Below are 21378 nucleotides of genomic sequence, written 5' to 3'. Positions count from 1 at the left end.
TTATTTCATTGCCCCACTTAAGAAAGGGGTAGTATGGTAATCTCAGTCCCTCGTATGCTACAAAAAACAAGTGAAGTTTCAGCTTTATGAATCCTGGGGACTTACAACAGACCTAATATATTAACCGGGTTTAAATTAACACCAGGCTTGGAAATGAAAACCAGATGCTACTTAATCTTTTTGAAACCAATCCACCATAGACCACCCTTAGTTTTATGATAAAACTCCCCTCTTGAAAATTGATCTAAATTAAAACTTGCCATCAAAATTTCTTGTTAATCTATGTTTGGAAGTTATTTTTTTTTTTAATTCTTCATTATTCTAAAAATCAATTGAAACAAACACAGTATATTTCAATATGAATATGGTGACAAAAGGGTTCAATTCAGATAGTGAGCCTGTACTAACACATCAAGCATGTGTCAATTTGAATGCTGGATCTACCAACACAGCAAATACAACTTTAGGTCTAAGCATTAGATCTACAGATCTCCAAAGGTGTGGAATTAGCTGCTCCAATGCCATAGATTTTCTTAGGGCTTTACAACAAAAACAATTACTCATCAAAGAGCGTAGGCTTGAAAAATAAAAGACTTTCTCACTTCCTAAGCGTTAAACTAATACATCTGTTTGTTGTTTACACACCCGTCTTCATCTTTTGTTTTTTTGTAAATTCTCACTATATATTACACTAGCAGAGATACCCGGCCTTCCGCGGGATTAAAATGGCATAGTTTTTTTCTTGTTTTACTTGTTTCAGTCATGACTGCGGCCATGCTGGAAAAAAATCAACTACAGGATTTATTCTTAGTAAGCCTAGTACTTATTCTAACAGTGTATTTTGCTGAACTGCAAATCTAGGGGAATGTAAACACCACAACATCAGTTGCCAATCAATGGTCGGTTATAAACACAAATATACACATATATATATATATGACAGATTCCTTTCAGTTTCCGAGTACAAAACCCACTCACAAAACTGAGGCTATAATATATATATATATAGAGAGAGAGATTTATTATTGTTTATATATATATATATATATAATCAAAATAAAGAGTTATTTCCCTTGCAATGGTTTAATATCTTTAGATTAAACTGGTGGAGTGAGTCACGTCCCTTGTATTGAAGACTTTTGTTACCTGAAACATAAGGGGTCGGTTTATCGATTTTTTTTAATGGCTTTGCTGGGTGACTGGAGAAATGTAAAGATGTGCACGACCACCCTTGGACGGTTTTGAATGACCATAGAAAGTGCGAGCCTTCTAACTGAAAACTTGTGGATTTGTATAAAGGATACACACACAGACATTTTGCCGTTTATATATATAGAGATGCTCAAGTGGTCGCACTAGTTTTATCCCGTCTCTACCTCCACTTCAAACTTTTCTTGGTCTATTCTACCTGGACTTTCTTCTACTCTACTACACTTCAGCTGCACCTCTCCTACCCATGGATTACACTGGACTCTTCCTTTGATGAGAAATCGCTCCAATACACCACAAACCTTTTCAACTTTTCAAAACTTTTTTGTACTTTCTGCTTTTTCCTATTGTTGTTTCTCTCAATCCGCACTTGTTACCTCTCTCCCTCTCTTTCTTTTTCCCTTTTGTCTTCTCCTGTGTGACCCATCTGTCCGGTATTCGCCATAATAGATCGCTAGCCACTAAACCTTTTTCTACTTTCTCTCCCTGTTTATTTCTGTGTTCCTTTCTGTCAAAGAGTGTAGGCTCAAAACGTAAAAGACTTTCTCACTTCCCAAGCGTTAAACTAATACATCTGTTTGTTGTTTACACACCCGTCTTCATCTTTTGTTTTCTTGGCTCCAATCTGATCTGGCAGAGTTTCTACAGCTGGATGCCCCTCCTAACGCCAACCACTCTGAGAGTGTAGTGGGTGCTTTTGCCGGTGGCAAATAAAAGCACCCACTACACTCTCGGAGTGGTTGGCGTTAGGAAGGGGCATCCAGCTGTAGAAACTGTCAGATCAAGATTGGAGCTTGGTGCAGCCATCTGGTTTGCCAGACCTCAGTCAAATTGTCCAACCCATGCTAGCATGGAAAGCGGACGTTAAACGATGATGATGATTATGACAGCAATTGTTCAAGGAGTCAAATCTACGCAAAAGTCTAACTCATGTTAACCACAAGAAAAGAAAAACAAACAATATGATGAAAACAAACAATAAATGGTAATTCAAAACGTTACCTTGTCAAATGGTGCCATTAACGATACTGAACCATCTAAAGCAACTTTAAGTAAGGCTGTGTAACCGAAATGTAAACGTGCCAACAACAGGCCAGATTTCATACTGAATATCTCTCCACCTGCATATTCCAAAGCAGTTATAGAGTCAGAAATACCAAGATCCTGTAAATATGCCGAAGTAAATCATTATAAAGTTGTAGAGGAGAGGAACTGGTCAGTGTGCAGATTGGAGAGAAATGTGAATGAGATTTGGACTTACAGTGAGTAAAGTTGGAATAAATGTTACACCATTATTCAAAGGTAGCAACATTAGACTCAAGGAACTGTTATCAAAGCAGGTAAGATGATATGATGTCATTATGCAACTGAAAAACAAAAAATAATAACGAAGAGTCATTTAGAATTAAATAATCACACACACACAACTAACAACTCAAACATCGAGTAGGAGTTATGTACTTTGTCCTGGGATACACATCAAAGGGTCCTAGCCAATGTGATAGCACAGACCAATTCGTGATAAACATAAAGTTCACAACTGAGCATGTGATGTTATCTCGGATAAGTGAAAAATGAATCAAGGATAATCAAGGATGGATGTACACGGAAACATTGTGGAAGAATAGGATTATCCCTATCGTTGGGATGGTGACATCATCCATCTCCCTGTTTAATACCATCCAGATTTAGTCAGTTAAATGTAATGCCTGTTCATTTCCATTGATTTGAATTAATCATGCTTTATCTCATAACTTTGAAATGTCAATGACGTGATTGCTTATTTCTAGAATAATATGTATTTTTTTATTGCCCACAGTGGGTTAAACATAGAGGGGACAAACAAGGACAGGCAAAGGGATTAAGTTGATTATATCAACTCCATTTAATCAACCTCGAAAGGATGAAACACTGAGTCAACCTCAACAGAATTTGAACTCAGAATGTAGCGGCAGACGAAATACTGCGAAACATTTTGCCTCATGTGCTAACAATTCTGCCAGCTTGCCACCTTATTTCTAGAATAATATTGTAGGATAAGTGTGAGAGGCCAGACTTGGCCAGTTTAAACAAAAAACAAAAAAGGGATAGAATATTTTTCATTATCATAGTTGCAACCAGAAGAGAATTAGAACTTACTTGCTGTCACTTGATAACCATGCTGCTGAAATGGTTTTTGAAGATTTGGGATTTCCTTCATTGTTAACGACAATGATTTCAGCATGAGAATTAGGAACTATACCAACAACATAAACATCTCGCTCAATAATATTCAAATAAACATTCTTTATATTCTTCCTGCAAAGAAGAGAAACAATTTGAGAGATATGTGTATTAGTAATTAGACTATTGGGAAAATATATAAACACACACACATACATACATACATACACACATAATGAACTACTGAGGTATTTGTTGAGGCAGGTTTTCTACAGCTGGACACTCTTCTCGGCACCAACCTTTACATGTCTCCAAGCAATGGAATATTTCCCTACAGCCAGATATTTTGTCCATGGACGACTGGAAATGAACAGCATCAACTGTATGATGGTGATGCATATTTTCAATCATCACAAGATGTTTAGACAAAGGTATACATACACACACATTTATATATCTGATGGGCTTCTTTCAGCTTCCATTCACAAGGCTTTGGTCAGTCAAGGGCTATAGAAGAAGACCACTCACCCAAGGAGCAGGACAGTAGGGCTGAACCCAAAACCACATGGTTTAAATGGGATTTATTGCCAATCTTCACTTGTTTCCAACTAAGGTGATATTTCCCTTGGTTTTTCAAATAATGAACAATTCAACAGTAAGACACATTTTCACAGCAGATGTAAACAATGGCACCATCTCTATGGTGACATTTTCATATGGCACTTACATGAGAGTGAGACAATACAAGACATAAACACACACGACAGCTTCCCATAGTGTCAACTTACATTTTAGGCAAGGACATTCTCCATATTTCAGAACCATCAGCAATTCTTAGATTGAATAAGAGATCATCATGAAGAACGACGACACTCTCAACTGCAAACAGAGATAACATTAACAGCTTATTATTATTATTATTATCATTATTTAAGGTGGAGAGCTGGCAGAATCATTAGCATGCTGGACGAAACGCTTAGCGGTATTTCACCCATCATCACGTTCTGAGTTCAAATTCCGCCAAGGTCAACTTTGCCTTTCATCCTTTCAGAGGTCAATAAATTAAGTATCAGTGAAATACTGAGGTTGATGTAATCAACAATCTCCCTCCTCACAAAATCCAGGCCTTGTGCCTATAGTAGAAAGGATTATTATTATTTGCTACCACCGTTCTTGTTATTGCTCTCTTTATCTTACTCTCTGACTCACCTTCCTTTCTTTTCTAATTAGGGTATCCATGTATCTACTATACAGCAGAACACCCACAGAAAACACTCACAAGGCTTTGGTCAGTCCAAGGCTATAGTAGAAGACACTTACCCAAGGTGCTATGCAGTGTGACTGAACCTGGAACCATGTGTTTAGGAAGCAAGCTTCTTACCACACAACCGCATTTGCAGTAAGCAAAATGGTTAAGAAGTTCACTTTGCAGTCATGAGACCCTGGGTTTGATCTTTCCCAGTGGCATCTAGGGCATATCGTGTCATGCTGATTCACACTCAGGAACACTCAGCCACTTACATATTAATTCAGTTAATTAGCCAAATGAACCCAACCTGAATGACAAAATTATATATATATATATATATATATATATATATATATATATATAAACAAGAAAAAAGCACCAAGAATGGATTAGTTGTTCAGTACAATTGTTTCATACGAAGAACAGCTTTATTAAAAGCTGCAAATATTGCAGCAAATACAAGTGTCCCGTATTCATCAGCCAAAACACATATGAGTTTTCCAAACATCCTAGGAGGTGAGGCTACACTCATGAAGTATCGAAGAGAGTTCTATAAAAACCAAAGATAGATTGTAAGCAGACTTCAAAAGTTCCCTAATGATGCACATTTTTATAAAAGGTTTTAAAAAAAGTTTGTTAGCTTCACAGAAAAGGTAAATCCATCCATAATAATGCAGGTGCAATTTCCGGAGATATGAGGAGATATTTCATACTCAGAGACGATGAATTTATCCATAATAATGTAAGTATAATTTCCTGATATATGAGAAGATGCTGATCACATTTCTGTTCATTTCACAAAACTACTATGTTGGAATTATATTGGCTAAAAGAAGTTAGTGTAGCAGAAAAATCGCCCAAATAGGGCATTATGGGACAACTGAGAGGAAGGGGTGTAAGTACACAACCTACACAGAATAGTCTATTTCTGTGGTGACAAAGTCTAGGTCAGAGTTGCAGGAATCTGAGATTTATAAAAGAGAACATTACTTTTGACCAGCATACAGCTGTTAACTGCCAATCCTACAGAGTCAAAAGGCAGATATAAGAATATAAAGAGAATAAGAGAAAGTATCAAAGGGGCCAAAGGCTATCAGTAGAGGAAAATACATTAAGAGGTTTAAGTGCAATACTAGAACAAGAGGTTATTTATTTATTTATTATTGTTACTATTTATACAAATGTTTATACATTGTAAGACAGACTTTAGGTCTATACCTAGAGGTCAATTAATTTCTATAGTAAAAGGTGTGAGAGTATTGTTTATTAAAAAAAAAATAGTGAAAATTCCTTATATTATTATTTATTAAGGGAGTAGCATTACTTATTTAAACTTATAATAGAATTATGAAGTATTAGCAACTTATTTGATTTAAGTTGGGTTAATTAAATTAGATTAAAATTAGATTAAATTAAATTAACTATATAGTCAATTTAAATTTTTGGCAACGTACAAATACCATTTATTTCTGTGTTCTAAACCAGGTACAGTTAGAAAGAAAGAACACCAGTGTAAGAGCTCGCAGATATCTATTTAAAAATATATTAGAGTTTTGCTTTTTTAGTAAAAGCAAGATAGACCTAGCTCCATACGATTATTCTATACGATTTTTATTTAAAATATTTAAGAGTCTTAATTTTCGCGTGAATACAAGATCGACCCAATTCTATACGGTTATTTAACAAATTTTTATTTTTTCTATGCCTTAGAATTTCATATGTCTCCATGGAGCAGAGTTGGCAACCAACCCTGTTATTTCTATAAGGCATCGCTCTTCTAACTATTTCCCAATTAAGGTTATATTTAATATTATTATTTTTGAGTTCCCAGATCTTACTTGAAAGTGTGGTGCAACCAGCTTTATGACGTAACTTAAAAGAGGAGATATGGTTGCTAACTCTTTTTTTTAATTTTATAGTACAACCTAAATAAAAAAATTTGCTATTCTCAGTAGTTATGGTACATTTATAGATTACGTTATTTACCCCACACAGACCAGGTGCCAGGCATTTTGACCTAATTCTACAATTACACCTAGGGGGATCATCTTCAGATGTAGAATTATTTAATTATTGTCCCATAATGCCCTATTTGGGCGATTTTTCTGCTCCACTAACTTCTTTTAGCCAATATAATTCCAACATAGTAGTTTTGTGAAATGAACAGAAATGTGATCAGCATCTTCTCATATATCAGGAAATTATACTTACATTATTATGGATAAATTCATCGTCTCTGTGTATGAAATATCTCCTCATATCTCCGGAAATTGCACCTGCATTATTATGGATGGATTTACCTTTTCTGTGAAGCTAACAAATTTTTTTAAAACCTTTTATAAAAATGTGCATCATTAGGGAACTTTTGAAGTCTGCTTACAATCTATCTTTGCTTTTTATAGAACTCTCTTCGATACTTCATGAGTGTAGCCTCACCTCCTAGGATGTTTGGAAAACTCATATGTGTTTTGGCTGATGAATACGGGACACTTGTATTTGCTGCAATATTTGCAGCTTTTAATAAAGCTGTTCTTCGTATGAAACAATTGTACTGAACAACTAATCCATTCTTGGTGCTTTTTTCTTGTTTATAATCACCCCACATTATTTTATGGTTAATACCATATAGATTTCTGGTGCATCTAAGTTAAGTACCACATTCATGTGAATTCATTGGAACTCACTTGAATCTTAATTGCTTTTACTGAAAAAAAAAAATATATATATATATATATACATATATAAGTATGTCATCATCATCATCATTTAACGTCCGCTTTCCATGCTGGCATGGGTTGGACAGTTTGACTAGGGACTGGCAAGCCAGGAGCCCGCACCAGGTAATGTTTCTTCAGCTTGATGCCCTTCTTAATGCCAACCACTCCGAGAGTGTAGTGGGTGCATTTTAGGTGTCACCAACATGGGAGCCAGTCAGGCGGCACTGGCATCAACCACACTCGAATAGTGTTTTTCTATCATTTTAATTTCTCATCAACTGGCACAAAGCCATACCCTCTAACCCTCACGACTACCCCCCCTCCTAACTGAAGGAGATTTTGTCTTGCAAGTTACTTGATGAACTTGTCAGTGTTGGGGCCATGTAAAAAGCACCCAGTAAACTCTGTAAAGTGGTTAGCGATAGAAGGGCATCTTGTCATAGAAACCATGCCAAAATAGACAATTGGAGCTTGGTGCAGGCCCCCAGCTTGTCAGCTCCTGTCAAACTCTCCAAATAATACCAGCATTGAAACAGACATTAATTTACAACAACAACGACATCAGCGGTGGCTACCACCATCATCATCATCCCTATTGTTCAGTTCTATATTTAAGAGATGAGCAATTATGTACATTATTTATATTATTTACATTTGACGGATATTTGTCCTCATCTTAGTGTTTAAGAGTGTGGGCTACTAAACCTAAGATTCCGAATGCGATTCTAAGCAGTGACCTGGAGGAGGAGGGTGGCGGAAGCGGCGTCATCATCATCATCATCAAAAACTACCCTAGGAATGAGAGCCCAGGTTCGAACTTACCCCCAAGACACCTGATGAAGGCTGGAGGTTATATCAGCTGAAACGTTGTGTTAACAACAAACAAGATGAGGACAAATCCGTAAAATGTAAATAGATCCCTATTGTTATTGTTATTTATTTCATAACAAATGATGAATTAGCAAAGATCTTAAATTGATACATGGCAAAAATGATAAATAATCACAGAAATTAACATTAAATTACAGCAAAAATAAATAAACAAACAGTCACCTCAATTTGTGCGGATTAGGAGAGATTTGTACTCCAAGTATTCCAAGGAGATTTACTCTCCATAACCAAGAAGTGGGTTACACTCACTGTCAACAATGGAGTACACTTAAAAAGCACTATTCGAGCGTGGTTGTTGCCAGTGCCGCCGAACTGGCTCCTGAGCAGGTGGCACGTAAAAAGCACTATTTGAGCATGGTCAATGCCAGTACTGCATGACTGGACCTTGTGCCGGTGGCACATAAAAGCACCCACTACACTCTTGGAGTGGTTGGCATTAAGAAGAGCGTCCAGCTGTAGAAACTTTGCCAGATCAGATTGGAGCCTGGTGCAGCCGTCTGGCTCACCAGCCCTCAGTCAAACCATCCAACCCATGCCAGCATGGAAAGCGGACGTTAAATGACAATGATGAAGTCTTCAGCTGAGTCTTGATCAAAATACAGTCAGTCCTCCTTGTACCCTATTTAATAGATGTTGACACCCAATGTTTCCTTCTAGACAGACACTGCATTTGATGTCCCTAGCCCAGTTGGGGGTTGACTTCAATTCGAAGCCAAAACCTATACCATGGAATCAGTTCTTCTATAACCCTCATTAAAATGATAGAATGATAAGAGGAAATTACATCCTTACCTTTGCGGCTACCCATGAACATGGCAGCAGTTCTGCAAAATAACAAACATACAAAATAAACAAACAATATATACGTAGATGCATATATGTGCGTGTGTACAAAGATTCCTTTTAGTGCTTCTTGTTTTTTCCATGCTGGTATGATTCATGCAAATGAGGGCTGTTTTTACAGTTGGATACCCTTCCTGCCACTAACCCTTACCTTTTTTCAAGAAAGGGATAGATATATCTTAATCTTATCTTTTACTTGTTTCAGTCATTAGACCATACTGGGGCACCACCTCCAAGAATTTTAGTTGAATGAATCTACCACAGTATGTTTTTTGCGTCAGGTACTTATTTTATTGGTTTCTTTTGCCAAACTGCTAAGTTACAGAGACATAAACAAACCAACACCGGTTGTCGAGCAGGGGTGGGAGACAAACACAGACATATATATGACGGGCTTCTTTCAGATTCTATCTACCAAATCCAATCACAAGGCTTTAGTCAGTCCAAGGCTATAGTAGAAGACACTTGCCCAAAGTGCCATGCAGTGGGACTGAACCCGAAACCATGTGGTTAGGAAGCAAGCACTGATCCACCTAATACACTTCACACACTTGCAGTAAGCAAAATGGTTAAGAAGTTCACTTTGCAGTCATGAGACCCTAGGTTTGATCCTTCTCAGTGGCATCTAGGGCATAATGTGTCATGCTGATTTACACTTAGGAACACTCAGCCACTTACATATTAATTCAGTTAATTAGCCAAATGAATCCTACCTGAAAAACAAAACCATCCATCATTACCGTAATATATATATATATATATATATATATATATATATATATATATATAGAGAGAGAGAGAGAGAGAGAGAGAGAGAGAGAGAATTTTTGAAGTGATGAACAGATATATATGTATCTCCTCAATGGTAAGATGGTAACCTTTGTCCCCCTCTCTTTCTCTCGGTTCCACTCCCTTTCTCAGCTGAAAGGTCCTTGTCTTGTGATCTCGTGGGTGCTGGTGCCATGTAAAAGTACCCAGTACACTCTGTGAAGTGGTTGACTTTAGGATGGGCATCCAGCTGTAGAAACCTTGCCAAAACGGACAATAGAGCCTGGTACAGCTCCTGTCAAACCATCCCACCCATGCAAGCATGGAAAACAGACATCAAATGATGATGATGATAATGATGATGTGAATTTCTAAGAAGGAATATCAAGATTTTGCAGTATCCTTACCTCAAAGTTGGTTGAGCACTGAGTACCACTTCCCACTGCATGAAACCAGAAGTTGCCACCCAGGACCGAACTATTTTTCCATTTCCAGAGACACTCACCAAGGCTAGAATTGAGAAGAGAAAACAGGATAAACAATTGCAATAACAGGGAAAATCTGAAGATTTTTTTTTTTAATCACTTAATTAATAAACTAAACTACTTGCCAGGAAAGGAATGTATATCTCATTCCTTAAAGGAAAGACTACACATTCATCCCTTATGTCATCTTGGAGAGATTACAAATGTCTTTAACCCTTTAGCATTTAAACCAAAATGTCAGGTCTAAATATCCTGTTTTATGTTCAGAGTGGTCAGATCTGGGCCCCTCACACCTACCCTATGATGCCATTCTAAAAATAATCACATCATCAAAATCTTGGAGATATGGGATAATGCAAGATTAATTGAAAACTGTGAATAAATAAGGATTACATTTAACAGAGTAATCTGAATGCCAAAGGGTTTAAAGATATTCAGACTATAGGTCAGGTGGATCAGAAATGACTGGGATTAACCCTTTCATTACAAACCCGGCTGAAACCGGCCCTGGCTCCGAATACAAATGTCTTGTTTTCATAAGTTTTGAATTAAAACCTTCCACCAAACCTTAGTCACAATTTATGTTCCTAACACTAGCTTAACGATAACTAAGTTATTTTACTAAATTCTTTGCTATATTTAAAATTAATTGAAAGAAACACAGAACATCTCAAAATAAATACAGTAACAAAAGGGTTATTTTAAACTACAAGTCAGAAAATAAAAATTATAATTCTTTATCTAACAACCCATCCAAGATCATTATCTTAGGCACTTTACTCTAAAACCTCCAGTTTTCCAATAGTCTTATATAAATATAAATCTTCCATCAGAATTTTATACAAGGTCTTCATCATCCTTTAACATCAATTTTCCATGCTGGCATGTGTTGACAAGAGCTACATCAGACTCCAGTTATCTGTTTTGGTATGATCTCTACATTTGGATGCCCTTCCTAATGCCAACCACAGTATTGAGTGATTTTTACAGGATACCAGCACCAGTGCTTTTTATGTGGTACCAGCACAGGTGATCGTCATCATCATCACTTAACATCCGTTGTTCATGCTGGCATGGGTTGGACAGTTTGACTGGGTTGGCATGCTAGAAGGCTGCACCAGAATCCAGTCTGGTTTAGCATGGTTTTCTAAGGCTAGATGCCCTTCTTAATGCCAACCACTCCAAGAATGTATTGGGTGCTTTTACATGCCACTGGCACATGTGCCATTTGCATGACACCAAGGTTGCGTTTACATGTGCAATTTGCATGACACTGCTATCTGCCACATCTGTGATTTTGCTTGGCTGCATGGGTTTTCTTCCCAAGCATGACATAATGCCAAAAGTCTTGGTCATTGCCTCTATGAGGCCCAACACTTGAAAGGACTCAGACACTTTGCCTCTGTGAGACCCAACGCTTAAAAGGATCTCAGCCACCTTGCCCCTGGGAGACCCAACACTTGAAGGAAACTCAGCCACTTTACCTCCTTGAGGCCCAACGCAAGAAAAAAGGAACTCATTTTATTAACTGTATTCTAAACAAAGGTGACAAGCTGTTAGAATCATTAATGATTAATAGCATTCGATGCTCCAAATGTGATCAATGCAAGGACCACCTGACTGGCTTCCATGCTGGTGGCACGTAAAAAGCATCATCCAAACGTGGCCGATGCCAGCCCCGCCTGACTGGCTCCTGTGCTGGTGGCACGTAAAAAGCACCCCACTACACTCTCAGAGTGAATTGCAAGGGTAACTCATTTTTGCCAGCTGAGTGAACTGGAGCAATGTGAAATAAAGTGTCTTGCTTAAGAACACAATGCACTGCCAGGGATTTGATCTTACGGCCTTATGGTCATGAGTCAAATGCCTGAACCATTAGGACATCTACCTTCACAATGAGTAATTAACACTGTTGAGTTTGGAGCTGTGACATTTGTAAGTTAATGGTCTAATAAGGATTCAATAGAAGTGAGGTCCCAGTTGATGAGGAACTTGGCTTCTGACATTAATAGGAGAGAGAGGCAAACAGAAATAGAGAATAAGAGAAATAGACAGAAGGAAACAGACAAAGAGAGGAGGAAGAGGGTTAGAAACAGAGAGAGAGAGAAAAGGGATGGCGGTAGAAGATTATAGGCAGAGAAAGAAAAGAAACAAAAAAAGGAAGAGAGAAAATTTAAAAAAAAAAACAATTAAAAGAACAAACCGTTTCCATGATGAAGAAGATTATTTATCCTTCCTCGTTCTCCTTCCTCAAACATCTGTCGCCAAGCTGCAAAACAAAACAAAAGAAAAAGACAATTTAATGAAAACAGTACCAGTAATACATTGGTTTCAAATTTTTGGCACAATGCCAATAGCTTCAGGGGGAGTGGGGTAAGTCAATTATATCGACTTTAGTGTTCAATTGGTACTTATATTATCAACCCTGAAAGGATGAAAACCCTATATATATATATATATATATATATAGAGATATAACAGGCTTCAACTTAGAAGGCTTTGGTCAGAAAAGGGTTACAGTAGAAAATATTTGCCCAATGTGCCTTGCACTGGGATGGAACCCAAAATCATATGGTTTCAAAATGCCTGAGCCTAAATCTTGTTCTTAAGATGTGAATATATATATATATAGGGAGAGTTTATGAAGAAAACAAAAGACGAAGACAGGTGGTGTACAAAACAAACAGATGTATTAGTATAACGTTCAGGAATAGAAAAAGTCTTTTACGTTTTGAGCCTATGCTCTTCTACAGAAAGGAACGCAGAAAAAAACAAGGAAAGAAAAGAATGTGTGTAGTGGCTTACGATCTATCATGGCTGAATCCTTGGCATCATGTTTTTATTTTGATCAATATATATATATATATATATATATGGAAAAAAAAAGTCAAGGCAGAAGATGCTAAAATAATTTTACAAAAAACATTTCAGTACCGGTTCTGGTCATTGAGACCTTTTCAACTGTAAGTATGGAAAGCAATTGAATTTTGGAGAAATTAAATGAAAAGGTTTTTAAAAGAATATTTGCATAGTATTCAAATACAAGTTGCATTTTCTTTGTTTCTGCCTGTCTCTGTCTCTCTTGTGGGTTCGAGGTTGTTGTGAATTCTTGGCAGGGAAGAAGAAGGAGAAGATGAATCTTCTTTTTCTTCTTTTCCTCCTCCTCCTTCTTCTTCTCTGTCAAGAATTCACAACAACCTCAAACATAGTTTTGATGTTCTTTTCCTTATATATATATATATATATATATATATATCAGTGTGTCACACATTTTCAACTTTACTCCTAGAGGCTATAGCCCAACATATACCATTTTGGAATCAGGCTGACTCAGTGAGTAAATTAAAAACATTCCGGGCCGAATCCAGACCCGCAACCCTGAAATTTAGGATTCCCAAGTTTTCATTACTGCTAATTGTTTATGGCAATTTTTTATGTGACTTTTTTGCGATGAAGTTTTTCCGTACGATAACAATTTTTACAACTTGGAAATAAATTTGGGGAGTAATCAAAATTAATTACGAAATCCAGCAATTATTTGTGGCGATTTTTTAACATGATTTTTTTGTGACAAATATAATCATCATTGGAATATGATGCTGGAGGAAGCAACTGCAACAAATTCTCCAAAACAAGTCAGAGATTTGTTTGCAGATCTTCCCATTATATATATATATATATATAATATATATATATATGATAGATCGTAAGCCACTACACACATTTTTTTCTCTCCTTGTTTTTTTTCTGCGTTCCTTTCTGTAGAAGAGCATAGGCTCGAAACGTAAAAGACTTTTTCTATTCCTGAACGTTATACTAATACATCTGTTTGTTTTGTACACCACCTGTCTTCATCTTTTGTTTTCTTCATAAACTCTCCCTATATATATATTCACATCTTTAGAACAAGATTTAGGCTCAGGCATTTTGAAACCATATGATTTTGGGTTCCATCCCAGTGCAAGGCACATTGGGCAAATATTTTCTACTGTAACCCTTTTCTGACCAAAGCCTTCTAAGTTGAAGCCTGTTATATCTCTATATATATAAACGGCAAAATGTCTGTGCGTGTGTCCTTTATACAAATCCACAAGTTTTCAGTTAGAGGGATCACACTTTCTATGGTTATTCAAGGGTGGTCATGCACATCTTTACATTTTCCCAGTCACCCAACAAAGCCATTAAAAAAATCAATAAGTGACTTTTTTGTGAATTTTCTATCCAAAACCCAATCAAAATGCCTGAAACTTGATACGCCAATTGAATGCCAGCTAGCTGTATGTGATTGGTCGGAGATTTGGACAGTACTCGCGTGTATGTGCACACGCACGCAGCTATATATGCATGCACTAGCACTATGAGTCGGTGTTGCCGGGTCATAGTGCTAGTAGGTATATGTGTCAGTGCCACTTAAAAAGCACCCAGTACACTCTGTAAAGTATCAGGCATTAAAAAGGACATTCAGTCATAGAAACCATGCCAAAACAGACGACTGCAACCTGGTGCAGACCTCTGGCTTGCCAGCTCCTGTCAAACCATCCAACCCATGCCAGCATGGAAAAACAAATGCTGATATGTCTGTGTCTTTATGTTTGCACCCCCACCAAAACTGCTTGACAACCAGTGTTGGTTTGTTTATGTCCCCATAACTTAGTAGTCCAACAGTTCAGCAAAAGAGTTTGACAGAATAGGTACCGGACTTAAAAATAGGCACTGGGGTCAATTTGTTTGACTAAACCATTGAAAGTGGTACTCCAGCATGGCCACAGTCTAATGACTCAAACAAATAAAAGATAACAATACATATATATATATATATATATGATATGTAATTTAAGATACAAATTACTACTCACCAATACTTCCATTGTGGACATTGATAGCTGCAATAGTATTTTTTTCGGTGCCAACTAATATTCGTTTCCCAACATAATGAGATTGATCCCAAAATAGAAAATCTACTCGACCAACATATTTCTGCATCCTAAAAAATCAGAAACAAAAGAAAAAAAGATAAATAAAAAAACACACAAAAAATTTTTTTTTAATTCCCCAATTTGTGTAATCATATCATCATCACCATCATCATCATTATCATCTAAAGTTTTAATGGTGAAGGTATGTGGCTTAGTGGTTAGGGTGTTGGATTCGTGATTGTAAGATGGTGGTTTTGATTCCTGGACCAGGTGATGCATTGTGTTCTTGAGCAAGACACTTCATTTCACATTGCTCCAGTCCACTCAGCTGGCAACAATGAGTAATCCTGTGACAGACCAGCGTCTCGTCCAGGTGGGGAAATATATACGGCAAGCCAAATGAGACCATAACCTGTGGCCTACGTCAGGAGCGTAACCAGCCTGCTTATGCATACCTTTTCCTTCTTTGGTCACTAAACTCCGCTTACGAAGACCTGTTGAGGCAAGTAAAATCAAAATTAATTAGATGACTGGCATCCATGCTAGCGGGGTGCAAAGAGCACCATACGAGTGTGATTGTTGACAGAGCGGCTAACCGGCTTCTGTGCCAGTGGCACATAAAAGGGCACCATTCGAGTATGATCGTTACCAGTGTCACCTTACTGGCACTTGTGCCTGTGCTAGTAGGGTGCCAAGAGCACCATCCGAGCGTGATCATTGCCAGAGCAGCCAGCTGGCTTCTGTGCCGGTGGCATGTAAAAGGGCACCATTCGAGCATGATCGTTACCAACGTTGCTTCACTTGCACCTGTGCCGGGGGCACGTGTAAAAAGATTCGAGCGAGGTCATTGCCAGTACCTCCTGACTGGCTCCCATGCCGGTGGCATGTAAAAAGCACCCACTACACTCTCGGAGTGGTTGGCGTTAGGAAGGGCATCCAGCTGTAGAAACTCTGCCAGATCAAGATTGGAGCCTGGTGCAGCCATCTAGTTCGCCAGTCAAAATCGTCCAACCCATGCTAGCATGGAAAGCGGACATTAAACGATGATGATGATTGAAACCAGCCCTTAGGAGTTGGTATGACTCAGTAAAGAATTTTACTTTTTTTAGTAGTGAAGAAATGATGTCAGGTCAGGTGCTACCTGTTAATGAGGCCATAAAACTATTAATACAACCTGTGCCATTGACAAGTGGTCAACAATAAACCATCAGTCACAACCGTAGAGGAAGAGGTGTGTGGCACTACAAGATTAAAAATATAAACTATGAAAGGATGGAAGAGGCTGTCACAGAAAAGGCGACAGACAGTAAAACCTGGAAAGAAGATTGGCACCACCAGATTATCTACCTTCACTACTGAAAGAAAACCAAAACCAAAAATCAAATGGAAATTGTAGTTGTGGCCGATGCCAGTGCCACCTGACTGGTTCTCACGTTGGTGGTACGCAATAAGCACCATAGGTCGTTGCCAGTGCCACTTGACTGGCCCCCCGTGCCAGTGGTATGTAAAAAGCACCATCCAAACATGGTTGATGCAACCAGCTGTAGAAACATTGCCAGATCAGATTGGAGCCTGGTGAGGCCTTGTAGTTTGCCAGTCCCCAGTTAAACCATCCAACACATACCAGCATGTAAAATGGATGTTAAACGATGATGATGATGCTCAACACTTGTGATATCCTTGGGCTATGAATCTTGATTTGGCAAAGAAATACGTTGGAATTATATTCCTCATAAAAAAATTAACTTGAATAAAGGATGGAAAAAAAATTAACTCTTTAGTAATCAGATTACTCAGTCAAATATAAATGTTTATCTATTCACATAGAAACTTTGCCAGATCAGGTTGGAGCCTGGTGCAGCCTCCTGGCATTCCAGACCTCAGTCAAACCATCCACCCCATGCCAGTATGGAAAGCAAATGTTAAACAACGATGACGATGATTGCTTGGAAATATTCCTGTATTATCTCATGGCTTAGAGATTTTGATGATGTGGTTTATTTTTAGATTGATATTTGTAGAGTAGGTGTGAGAGGCCAGATCTAGCCAGCTTAAACATAAAGCAGGAAGAATATTTGGGATGGATATGGTTGGTTTAAATGCTAAAGAGTTAAGGAAATAAATTGTTAAAATATTTCTGAAAGACATTTCTCAATCGCTGGAATATATTTTTAACTTACTACACTTAAGTCAGTTTGAAGTTAATGGTTAACGAGATACATGCATTTTCCTTCTTCTTCTGAATGTTCCATTCCTCCAGTTATCAATAATCATGAACGTCCAGCCCCTCCTATCCCATACACAACCCCATTACTGGATCAGTCCTTCTGAGGCCAGTAAAGCCATAAGTGTAGCTTTGTCTCCCTCAGATTCTTCTTCTTTTCCATTTCCCAAATCTCACCAAATGCTCCAAGGCATTCTTTTCAAACATTGTCTAATGAACCGTTGTCTCTTTACATTGATGAGAAGCTTTCCAGTGAAAGTCACTCATTTAAAAGACTTGTATCTTTACAATGCTACAAATCACTATTTAACGTCCTACTTCCATGCAGATATGGGTTGGATCATCTGACAGAATCTGATGGGTCCAAGGACTGCATAAGACTCCAATTGTTTGATTTGGCAAGGCTTCTATGTCTGGATGCCCTCCCTAATGCCAACCACTTTACAGTCTTTACGGGGGGGGGGGTTGTGTGTGCCAACAGCACCAATGAGGTCACCATGCCACTTGCAAGATTACAAACCCTGAGAAAGGCAGCTTTAATCTGGATGACAGAAGGGATCAAAGCAGAGCAGGTTTCTAGTGACAGAGAAGCTACATAACTATTCATATTTTAGAAGATAAGGTGTGGATGATCAGGGTGGAGCTGGATATAGATAAAATAGAGGTGAAGAGGTGTCTGGGATGGACCCTCAAGGTATGAGATGGGTTGAAGAACAGGGTATGAAGGAACATAAGAACTGGGAGTGAGGGTGGGTGGAAGGTGATGGGGATTGGGTTCCTGTTTTAGTGTTAGTTTATAAAATAAAATATAGAAAGAAACATCACAAATTTGTTGATGGTGAAGCTGAAGAGAAGGCAATGTTTAGAGCTGTAACCAAATTTCTGCAACATTACTCAGTGAACTTCACACTAAATAACGACAAAACACCTATTTTGTGGGGTGGGAACTGAGAGTTCAATGGTTATTGATTAATGCAAAAAAGATGTTAGCCTAAAACATGACCAAGTGGACATGCAGTGCAGGGTCCTGAACATTAAATAGCAGCTGAGCCGGGATTCTTGGTTTTCACTCAAAATTTTAAAGCTGGATTGCACTGATTACTAGGATGATATAGCTGTGGTCCCAATTCCTATTTTCTTCACAATCAGAAGGGACAGATCGTGTAAGGAGACGTTATCGGGCCCAATTGAGGGCTCAAGATCTCAAAACCGAAAATTAGTCCTGAGATGCAGCTGGACGAAAACAACTTAGTTAACGTTGGATACACAAGCCTGTCCTGAGACGACAAACAACAACTTGTGGTCAGTCATCTTAGGCATTAAGTAAAATCTGAAAGAGGAGGGTGCTTTAGACGTGAGCTGAAAGAGTCCATTTGCTTAGTGCGTAATTATCAGTGTATATGTTCCCAACAATATAAATAAAATGATTATTTACGCAAAGGTTATTTTATTATGAACACTGTACAATGATGTTGCCTAATTATCGAAGCTCGTCCCCTGTTTCTCCTTTTTTAAATTACGTAGAAACAGTTATCGGAGATTTTATTTGGTTTTCTTTCGCAATTACATCTCGACCAAGAAACAGAAATATTCCAGAACACTTCGTATAAATAAATATACTCTATATGGATATTTTGAGTACTCTTTCTCTCGTCTGTGGGGGATAAAAACACTGAAAAATACTAAGTATGTGTTTTATGTTGGAAGCCGGTAATCGCACTTCGGCGTGTTAGAATGATTTTCTTAGATTCATTAATGAAAATGAATTTACGTGGGTCAGAACATTTTCCTATCTACCTATTTGAAATAACACAAACGAAATATCGCTTATTTTAAACATTGCTAACAAAAAAAGAATCTACAAGTCGGTATATAATAAAGTGTAAAACTAAAATCTGAGTGGTGGCTTGTGTCGGCAAAAATATAAATAATGATAATAATAATTAATGCAGTTAATAAAATTCATAAAGCGTGCACTGACATTTCGGGAAGAGACTTTGTTGAAGAGAACTGAGGGAGAGCCTGGCCTTAAAGGTCAAAACTCACTTTCCTCCCAACGGTCTTCGGGTTTACCCTAATTTTACGAATCTTTTTTTAAATCGATAAACCCCGTCTCATTCAAGGCATTTTAAAATAAAAATACTGAAAATGTGTTTAACCAGTATGAATGGTCTGAAATGATAGGTTTTTTTTTCATCAGTTATCCGATATATCATTTATAGATACTACTTAAATCTGTTAATTATTAAAAAATTGTGATATTTTAAGATTAAGGGGAAAAAAAACAGCGAAGAGAAAGCATGCGATTAAAAGGCCAACGGACGAGACAAGAACACAACTAGGTAAATATGGGAAATATGACGTTAAAAAATATTTGCAAATATAAAAAAAGGTAAAGTACCAATCAAATTTTCCAGCTTGGTCTTCGAACAAAGCAGAAGCTGCATTAAATGATAAAACAAACAACAATGTTGATAAAGTTGACAGAAAAAATGTGGCCATTTTCGATCAGCTGGAAGAAATGCTTCTTTTTATTATAGAGAGTTCCATACAAGGGCTGTAACTCATGTCGGCAGCTTCGAATTCTGAAGACTAAAGTTAGATGTGGATATTCCATCTAATTCCCTTTGCAGCTTTTAGGACCCTGAATTGAAAGGAGAAAAAATTTATGGGCTGAATCTCTGACTTGAATTTCAATTTATAGTGATATCCACCATTTCGCTTCATTCACATTTATTAGTGGAGAAGTTCATTGCCATCACAAAATTCTGTCTTTATTATATAAAACCTATATTACATGGGAAAATGTGAGCAAGAGAAATAATATTCTTAAGATTATAAACCTGGGAAAGTACAGGACAAGTTCTTACACTTGGAAAAGTTCAGGACAAATTATTACATCTGATAAAATACAGAGCAAGAATTTTTTTACTTAAAATACTGCAGCTGAAGATAAAATTTCAAATAAAATATTTAGATTTAGAAAATATTAGCTTTTATTAAAACTAAAAATTGCATTACTAGTTATTTCTTCTGTTTGTTATTACTTGTTACTTCTATTAAAAATTTAAAATGACTCTAAATATTTTTTGCACTTTAAAAAAATCCATGTTTTTAATTATTAATTAATAATAAGAGATTTGAAAATAAGTAATAAAAAATAATAGTAGCACATAATTAGTTAGTACAATAAATAGAATTTCAAAAATTAGTTCTATATTACAGTAAAATCTACCTATAACAACAAATTCACAGTAAAATTTGCTTGAGTTATTGCCTAAGTTATTGCCAAGTCTTCATATTTTTAATCTTGACCCAATGCCTATTTTTACCCACGCCTTAGCAAAGGCGGGGGAATTGTTTTCAGTCATGTTTGTTTGTTCGTCCGTGGACAAGATATCTCAAGAACTGCTGGATGGATTCGGATGAAACTTTCAGGGATGTTTGGCCTCTAACTGGCATGAGCTGATTAGATTTTGGGATTGATTTGGTACTTGACAAGGATTCTGGATTATTTTTCCTGTTTTTTTTTCACTTAATTTTTGAGATCAGTTGGGTTCATTTTTAGTATTCTCGTTTGTGAGAGCAGTTGAGTTTATTTCAGATATTCTCATTTTAAAAATCATCTCCAGCTAATCATTGAGAGGATGCTCGTGTTGCCTTGACAGAGTTTTGCACTCTCTGGGTGCTCTTGTTTACATAATAAATTTGCCTACCATATACTATTCTACTTTGCATAAAACTTTAGCTATATCGATACTTCTGGCTCTCATTTTTAAGTATTCTAGTGTGTCAGTATTTTAAGAAAATGATGGTACCTTTTTTAATTATAATGTTACTTCGTAAATTAAAATCAAATAATTTTAATATTCAAATTTTATCCTGGGCTGTAATATTTTAAATAGAAAGTTTC

The 21378-nt window shown here is 37.1% G+C and overlaps 1 protein-coding gene across 1 annotated transcript in view; it reads right to left on the bottom strand.

Annotated features, from left to right (window-relative positions):
* Window positions 1-20023, bottom strand: part of LOC115209751 (ER membrane protein complex subunit 1) — a 46828-nt gene extending 26805 nt beyond the window's left edge. Inside the window, exons 1-9 of the mRNA XM_029778261.2 lie at window positions 19867-20023; window positions 15182-15309; window positions 12529-12594; window positions 10248-10350; window positions 9022-9053; window positions 4161-4251; window positions 3349-3507; window positions 2471-2576; window positions 2212-2373 (exon numbers count right to left, since the gene is read on the bottom strand). Coding sequence (XP_029634121.1) covers window positions 2212-2373; window positions 2471-2576; window positions 3349-3507; window positions 4161-4251; window positions 9022-9053; window positions 10248-10350; window positions 12529-12594; window positions 15182-15309; window positions 19867-19967 — 948 coding nt within the window. The 5' untranslated portion in view covers window positions 19968-20023. The remainder of the gene's footprint in view (window positions 1-2211; window positions 2374-2470; window positions 2577-3348; window positions 3508-4160; window positions 4252-9021; window positions 9054-10247; window positions 10351-12528; window positions 12595-15181; window positions 15310-19866) is intronic.
* Window positions 20024-21378: the final 1355 nt, after the last annotated feature.

Source organism: Octopus sinensis, linkage group LG3 (genome assembly GCF_006345805.1).
Source record: "Octopus sinensis linkage group LG3, ASM634580v1, whole genome shotgun sequence".
NCBI lineage: Eukaryota > Metazoa > Mollusca > Cephalopoda > Octopoda > Octopodidae > Octopus > Octopus sinensis.
This window is presented reverse-complemented; position numbering and strand designations above follow the sequence as displayed.